The following is a 9218-nucleotide window of genomic DNA, read 5'->3' on the forward strand; positions in this document are numbered from 1 at the left end:
ATGGCAATGCTAGGCCAACTGTATATTATAGTATAGTACTAGATTGTATATTTCAAGAAATATTTTCACTTTTAAATTGTGGATCATCAAATAAGAATAATATGGCGAAAACACAGTACAATGTGCAAACGTGTATTATTACAGAAAAAAACAAAACAATAAACCTAAACTTTCTTTCTGACAATTCTATTAAAATCAATTTCAATGTATTTTTCCTATTTCTTTACATAGTCATACTAGTAGCAAAATCATTATAGAACAATATGTATTTTTCGCTTATAAAAGTGGACAACTGTAAGAATATGTCACGAGAATTAAGAAAATAGAAAAATGCACAAAACCCAAAATAGTTGCACATGTATTGTTTACTGAAACTTTGAACATCATATTTATTTTGCACATGCGTGGTACCAGCACTGTTGATATCAGTCACTTGTCGTGTTACAGATTCATGACAAGGAGTAGCAAAATATGTAAATATGTTGATTTGCAGTGACTTTGGCCTTTTGTCTTTCATCTGGCTTTTTAATAGGAAGACTATGTTTCAAAAACGTAGTTCCAGACATTTCGCACGCTCAATATTTGCCTCTCAAAATGTATAGGTGTTTTCACATAAATTGCAATCAATATCCAATAATCAATGAATAGTTATATATATAATACGATTATTTTATTTAGTCACTATTTAGGCATTGTGTATTGAATATGTACTCAGTGTACTGAAGCTGAACTAACACTTTTTCAGTTGTTGTTCGGGTGCATAAAAATGAAAAAAAAAACTAAGGCAGCAATGGAAGGAAGGAAGCTAATAATGTATACTATAAGACCAAGATAAATGAGCAGTTGTAGCATCGATGAAATCGGAATTTGCGTTCCTGATTAAGAATAACTGCGCAGGTAAGCATGTTTTTTTTCAGTAAATTATTACTCATAGCGCAAATCATCAATGAATTGTGAAAATCCCCAAGTTTAACATTATATTTTATTCATGATATCATATTGTTATGTATTTTATTTTATTTTATAATGAGTGTAAAAACAAGAGAAAAAAAGAAAACAAACACAAACAGAAACCAGGACTTCCAACACTCTAACAGGAAAGGAAACTTTACTAATTCTGATGCCTGGCAGTAATTAATTGCACGTTTCATAACTATGCGTTCCAATATGTTATTTGTCGCTGAACAAAATAAACTAAGAAGCTTCTCTATCACTTCATCTATTTGCAGTAATGCGATAGTGACAAATAACGTAGAATAATTTCCTTAATAATATTATTTAGAATTTCAGGCAATTTAACAAATCCAACACATTACCGTCGTTTTAATTCAAACATAACGTATGCTTTTTGCATCTCATTTACACTCAATTTATTAGAATTACATCATGTGGCACACCGTGCAGAGAATTAATCATGACGCTTTTTTTCCGTATTTGTGTTCTTGCTTTCACAACCTGCTCAGTCCATGCGGAATCCTTGCAACCAATGAATTCGGCAGCACCTGAAATAATAAGACGAAACAAGAAAATCTATCGCAAATGATGATTGTGTTTTACACTATGTACAGCAAAACATAATCAACTGTTCTCAGTGGACGACGCTATATGCAATTGATGTACGAACACGAACGTGCAAACAAGAGTTTAGAACAAAAATTTAACTTGATTAAATCGATTATTTGCTTATTAATTATTACAATTATAAAATCAATATTATCAGTTAAAGCTGGAGGATCGTCACCTGTAAAATAGTAAAAAAGCAAAGGCTCATGGGTAGACGTTTGTCTGTAAACAATGACACGCTATGACCATCTGACGCATGCGCAGGTGATGACTCCCCCCCGCTTTAATTTTATTTTTAGGAGCAAGCCTGAATCAATAAAAATGCAATGCATTTGTAAGAGCCATTATGCATATATCATTATGAACACATTGACGGTCATATTAGTTTGTAATCGTGTTTATGTTGCTGTTATAAATTACAAGCGTTTTACAACTTGTGAGTAGTTTTTAGCAATCACTAGATGCACTTACGAATGGCTATTTCTTGTTCCACTAAAGATATGACGTAATTATCATCTTTATACTTTGCAATATCTGGGACTAAATTGATTATATCTTGCTTTGTGAAGTAGTTTTGAATATTATCGCCGATAATATCGAGTATTCTCTGGCAACAAATAGAACAACATAATAGTCAAAGTAGTGATTTATAAATAAAATAATAAAGCATTACGCTTCAAGTCGAGTTAATGAAAATTATATTGGTTCACAAAATAAGGGTTGAATTTACAATAAAATTAATCCATCAACGAAATTATTATTCCATATGAGGGTTGAGGGAATGAATATCAACTTTTTCATCTGAAGTGAACACATGTAGGTGCTGGCATATGTTATATATACAAAGGCTTGGTAAGAATGTTTTTTTTTATTGTGTTAAATTTCTATCTGTCCAAATGGGGTACTAAGATCAAAATATTATTTTCATGTCGTTAAACCAAATGCACGGAGGGGAATTCTTACCAGAGAAACATGTTCAAAATTATTATTTACAGAAAAAACAACAGGTCTAGTCTAAGTGTGTATTACAGTTGCCTGATCCACATGCATAAAAATCTGATTGTTTAACAACAAATATATTATGGGCTACTTGGTGGTATGGTACATTACAGGCCGTCGCAACACGTTTTGCTTGGATATGCGTGCACAGTGACATGTTGGCAATAGCCAGTCATTTGTATCCAAGAATAAACTAATTTCGGTGTTAATGTCCGAGTTTTTATTAAATATCCATATATGTGTTCATGTTATTGAACTTAAGGGGAACGTTATCACATCAGATCACGTATATGTGATTTGTTCAAGATCAACCAGTGACACCGTTTTCAAAACTTTAAACTCAGCAAATGACGTAAACATTATGCAGAACATTAGTAACACATGAGCCCAGACGATCGCGCGTTTTTCTTCATCAGCGTTTGTTTTTAGCATTTTCGAAATTTTAAACTCAGCAAATGACGTAAACATTATGCAGAACATTGGTAACACATTAGCCCATACGATCGCGCGTTTTTCTTCGTCAGCGTTTGTTTTTAGCAGTTCCAAAGCTTTTTTGCATTAGGTAGAATATAAAAGAAAGAAAATTGAAATAGAGATGTGATCACCTTGCCCAGAGTGTTACTGTGCCCTGTGCAATTCGAAAGACGTGTTTATAGTCAATTTGGTAAAAAAACCGAAATGAGATAATGGTGGTACTACATATGACCTATCGTACTTGCCTATATCTAAGAATTCAGATGATGCATAGATTGTTATATTTTCATGCTTTGTGATTTCTATATTTAGAAAATGTCTCAATCACAGATAAATTTCTGACCGGGTTCTGTTACCATAATACATGAAAATACGAATTCACAAATCTGATAAACATGCTTATGTTACAGGGCAAAAACATTTAAATTATTGTTATATATGCAACATATATTCCATTAAAAATATTACCTTTGTGAATGGCGGAAATGCTATGTACATACAAAATAATTTCGTCTTGTTCATATAGTCTTTAATAACGTTCACGAGTTGTTTACTTGAATTCCGAAGGGTCAGAAGTTTAAAATCACACAGACTACGATTTGTATTCGTGTACCATATGTCACATCTGAAACAAAAGTATATGCATTCATATGTTAATTTATTTATCAGCGTCGAATTAGATCAATAATTTGTAAATAGCAGAAGTAATGTGTATTTCACAAAACATTCAGTGATTTTCACTTTTTGGGAAATGAATTCTATTTCAAATATTTAATATGCTTTGTTCTATTATCAACACAAATAATGAGATATACATAAATATATTGCAGGCTAATGTAATGATAGTTTAATTAAAATGACCATTGTACCTTTCTCCGGTCCTATTTCTCCAATGAAACGCAAGATACGGTTTCCCATCACAGATTTTATTGGTAATATTTGTTGCTATGTTTTCTATGTATGCAGCTCTGCTGAAAAATGATTCGGTATCATAAAATATGCGAGCAGCAATTGGTAGCACAGTGTCGATAGTGATAACACACGGCGCGTTCCAAAATGTATCACAGCCATAACCACCCTTATTTGTCTTGTTATCAATGAGAAATGACAGTCCTATATCATATTTTAATTTGTCAGTAATCTCCTTGAAATTTAACTCTTTCTGTGCTCCACAAATACTGAACGCTGCTTTTCCGTGACACTTGTCATAAAACGTTTGTGGTGATATAAATGGGATCGAGGATGTTCTCTCCATGCTTTTAACATCAAATGTATCGTTCCAACTTCGTGCAGTAGATCCATTATCTTGTGTTTTATGAACAGGAATTGGATAAGTAGCAATAGAGCAGTCTCTGTACCGGGCAGCGACTAGTGCATGTTTGAGGCGCATGTAGTTGTGTTGAGGACCAGTTGATGGTCGGATAAAAGCAGGCATAATGAAACAAGGAATCTTACGGTGGTATTGTATAAACTGTAAAACCAAAAACATATAACTTATAACATACATATACATCATTTTAGAATATATTAACTATGCATTGTATGGTGTTTATTTACATATGCAACATAACATGACATACCTTTGGTATCAATGCAGCCGCAATAGGTGACTGGTATTCATTAAGAATAATGACTATTGTCGTGATTGACAGAAGAAATATGAATACGTACTTCACACACTTAATGGCTACTCTTCTCTTAATCATTTCTTATGATTGTATTTTATTCTTATTTCAGATACTGTCCTCTGAAATTTAAAACATTTTTTTATGAATAAACACATTACTAGACACATTGAACATACTTTCTTATATGGTATCGGTTTGCATGGCAATGTGGTTCGTATTGAATTATAATAACATGGCGTAATAATATAATTATACGTTTACTTACTGTCAACATCTATAAATTGTTATTATAATCTTCTACGTACCAAATAGCTAATACGTGAGATTTTCAAATATGACTATTTAAATTATTTAATTAAGGTAATTATCCATGAAAGTCAGTTTTTTTCCTATCAGATATACATAATAACATAAATAAATAATTACAGACATATCTGCATAATAGTCTTTCCATTTTGAGTGATTGGTAGCTAGAAGGATATTGCACTAGCTGTTGGCATTCAATCTTGCTTTGACAGCACACCACATGTCAGATCGCGATAATACTTAGTAGTATAATGTTTCTATTAATCCAATAATTCGACAAAGCCATAAATAGTTTATCACATTTGAACCTCGTATCTCATACTAAATGTGAAGAACTGTGATGTATTATTCTGAATAAACTCTGTATATGAATCCGATTTAATTGCAATTTAATTGAATAAAATGCAAAAAATAATACACATTGTAACTTAACATGTATATATTTGTAAAATGCAGGATTAGTAAAGGGCTAAGTTTGGTAAAGTTATTAAATGTTATATTAAATTATTATACCATACTTTTTCTCTAACTCTATGCTACGCAAACATGGAATGTTTATTTCTATGGATTTTTTTTTCATAGTGACGCCATTGTCAAATGTTGTTTTTACTACACTGATTCTGCACTTAAGTGTTTATATAGAGATACCCCACTGTTACACACCTTTGATTGTTACCCGAAATGTCTGTTAAACATGTGTAAACATACAATGAGTACTTGAATAATAATTGATTAATAAACATATAAGTGTAGGAGTCTTCCTTCACATTCAGAATTGCCAATGTATCACCACTAAATAACAATATCTACCGTATTTGCAATAATGACCAACCGATTTTTTCACAATGCGTGATTGCAGTACAATTTGTATAAATTTGTTCTCGTTTAGATACTGAATTTGTTTGGCGTAGTCTATATGCAATAGGTACATTATGACCAACTTATGGAACTATATAACCCGGAATCCAACATCATGCACTGTGGTCCAGAATACTCGATAAGTAGCTTATCTGTCAGATCGACTATTATATAAACTCTGAATGAATGCTAGCATTGTGTTCGGGAACTGTGACCTGCTGAGCTGATATAGGCTATAATGTAATTCGGACATAAGTGGTAAAACATTAAAAATATAATGCTTTCGTGTAACTTGTTGATATAGGCATTTTTGAAATCATAGGATTTAATTCCCCTCATATTATGACATGTGTACCCTTAATAAGTTAATGGTTACCCTCCAATATTAAATATGTGGCGAACTATATATAACGTTGGTTCATCTCATTCTACTGTGGATTACTATTGCATGTTGTTTGTGTCTAACGCTCGTTAAGCAAAAAAATTAACAGCTTAAGGTAGCTAGACTATTATTTGTGTTGAAAATTACAATTTTCACATTTATTTATTATTTCATGTAATGCACTACTTTCATATGAAAAAAAGTCAACCTAACCTAGAATGTCATGTAAGTTGGTTAAAATGTTGATTTTATGAGAGGAAGCAAAGCAGCCTAAGTAGTGTTTGCCAAACTCAAGAACACAGATTTAATCTGTGTGTCTATAAGTTTCAAATATTAACTCAAAACAATGCACTGTTTATTCACCACCACTCGTTATGTTGATATTCGCATTCCTGTTGTTTAAGTGAGCGCAAACAATTAATAGAAAATGAGGTTCTTCCATTTTGAGACAGAGTTAAGACAAAAATACTAATGTGAAAATATGACCTTCATCAATCAGGAATATTTTTTTCTCGCTGCATACTACGGCATGAAAGGTCCGACATACTAGAAGTTCCAATCACACACACACACACGCACATCCGACTGTACGTATTGACAAGTCCTAAAAATTATGAATGTTATTGTTCTCACTCTAAAATCAGACAACTATCTCTAGTACGAAACGTGTTAGTACGTCCATACTATTGTAATCTGAGCCCTGAAAATATTTTTTTCAAAACTAATTTTCCTGGGAGCGTTTGTTGTACATCTGATCGCGCTGTGACTGCTCGTCCCTTCTCCGGTTTCGGCCCGGGGAGGTCACTCTATATTAAAACCGTACAGCATGTGCATTCTTGCTAAAAAATAATAGCCACCTATTATGATAGGCAGCACATTGGCGTACTCTATATGCAATAGCTGCATTATGACCAACTTATGGAACTATCTAACCCAGAATCTGCACTGTGGTCCAGAATACTCGATAAGTAGCTTATCTGTTAGATCGACAGTTATATGAACTTTGAGTAAATACTAGCGTTGTGTTTGGGAACTGTGACCCGCTGAGCTGATATAGGTCAGCTGAGGTAACCCCTCACTGCCATCTCCTCTTCTACCTCTTACGAAATGTATGAAAAATCTATATAGAGTGGGTAAAAATGACAACATCGTACTCTTGAATAGGCGTCAATGACTACGGTAAAATTCGTAAGATTGTAAGGTCAGGAGTGATTGTTGTTTTGACTTTGGTATTGTGTTTTACATTCCAACAGAACAATTTTGCGTGGTTTTAATTTCGAGCTTTTGGACCACGAAATTGAAACTACGCGAATGATTTCTACTTCTAGTTATTGCAATGTATATCCGAGAGGCCGTAACCTAATGTTATTGACGTTATTTACCGTCTTACATGTCCTAGTGTTACCGATGGTTAGACATATACCTTGTAACGATAATGCTGTTTGTAAACCAACAAGCTTTGTCGATTGAATAAACATCTAGGGGATTTACATTTTCGTTTACTCAAACTGTGATTGACAGGCATTTTGCATACATTAGCCACGATTTTAAACTCGTGATTTTCTCTAGTCGCGGCACGTTTCAACCGAAAATAACAAAGATACATCAAAAGCCCAACCAGATGAGTGCAATTGCTAGCGTATATATTCGTGCCCCCGTGGATATGTATTTGAAACCACAACTTGATCTCCAAACATTGTGAATGGCACATTTCACGGAGCTCCCGGCGCGATGTTAGCCGCTTGGTTCGGATTAGCATACTAATACGATGGCCATCTTGACCCTACTGTATATTATAGCATGGAGCTAAAATAAGAAGGAGAGTGAACTGGTTTTAATCCTACTTGAGTCTTTTATTTTAAGCTGATTATTCTTTTGTGTTTACGCGCCTTTCATGTCGATGACTTCTGCCGGCTGCCGTCACACTGATTATTCAGTCGTCACCGCCTTCCTGAGGTGTAACGATCATTTTTGTTCTGCGCAGTTGAGGTCAAAGGTCGGTGAACATGCGCGTAGCGGTAATTACAGGTCTGCGTTTGAGTCATGGAAATCGCACCGTTTTTCAGTAAGTTATTACTTTTTATGTAGTTCTCGTAGTCTTGGAAATATTGCTCACAAGAAATTGATTTTAAAACTAAATACTTGGCCGCAGACGATAAAATTACCACCAATATATAGTGTTTTTCATGTACTTTATAATAAGCTAGAATTGAAGTTCGAGCTCCCGTGGCCAAATTCACAATCACGTTTTTCATTTCTGTTCGTCTGTCCTACTTCCTGTGTGGGCCCTCATGGACAACAACTGCTTTGGATAAACGACACGTTAAATTTGAGCTCCGATAAATTCTATTTTTTCGTAAAATCTTTGCCTGCAGACGCCGAAATTTAGTTCAATAGTAAGCTGACCTCTTCTACGTCCTGCTAAGGTAGGTTCCAATAACGGCATATCATGGCCAAACCGACAATCGCCGATTGAATTTGACATGCGTTGCATTGGTTTGATTTGTGTTGATAGCTCATATTAAGGGATAGAGGATAGTTAAATTGTGGCGGGTTTGACATTCACGATTTTTGTTCCCTACTACAGTGATTTGATCAAAATCACTTGTATATTATGCATCAACAATTTAGTAGTTACTGTGTAATTTTGGCCATGTTTTTTACCTAGCCGTTTTAATTTGTTTTCGTCCCTCACCTTGCTTTGTAATGTCGGTCCCTAATTGTGTCACTGGTATACTGTTTTTATTTTATTTTAGAGTTAACTTTTGTTCAAAATGATGAAAAATGTGTTATTTGTTAAATACTGTAAAATGACTAATTTTCACTGAATTTAAATTTCGCTGATTCACCATTTCAGGCATATTCAGTGGGTTTTATATTCACGGTTTTATCATTTAGATAATATGTTCTATGCTAAATTTTACATGTTCATTGGTTTTAACTTAGCACATTTTCCAGTCAGCGAAATAAGCAAAATTAAAACCCAGTGAATAATTAACCCCTTCACG

At 33.7% G+C, this 9218-nt stretch overlaps 1 protein-coding gene across 1 annotated transcript; it reads right to left on the minus strand.

Moving 5' to 3' along the window:
- Positions 1 to 975: 975 nt before the first annotated feature.
- LOC146735596 (uncharacterized) lies at positions 976 to 3609 on the minus strand. The gene is made up of 3 exons (XM_085506163.1): positions 3505 to 3609; positions 2035 to 2170; positions 976 to 1502 (listed from the first exon to the last, which is right to left on the minus strand). The coding sequence occupies exons 1-3, from the start codon at positions 3556 to 3558 to the stop codon at positions 1366 to 1368; spliced, it is 327 nt and encodes a 108-aa protein (XP_085362289.1). The 5' UTR covers positions 3559 to 3609; the 3' UTR covers positions 976 to 1365.
- Between the last annotated feature and the right edge of the window lie 5609 nt (positions 3610 to 9218).

The sequence above is a fragment of the Saccoglossus kowalevskii genome, chromosome 12, assembly GCF_978046115.1.
Source record: "Saccoglossus kowalevskii chromosome 12, keSacKowa6.1, whole genome shotgun sequence".
Classification (NCBI taxonomy): Eukaryota; Metazoa; Hemichordata; class Enteropneusta; family Harrimaniidae; genus Saccoglossus; species Saccoglossus kowalevskii.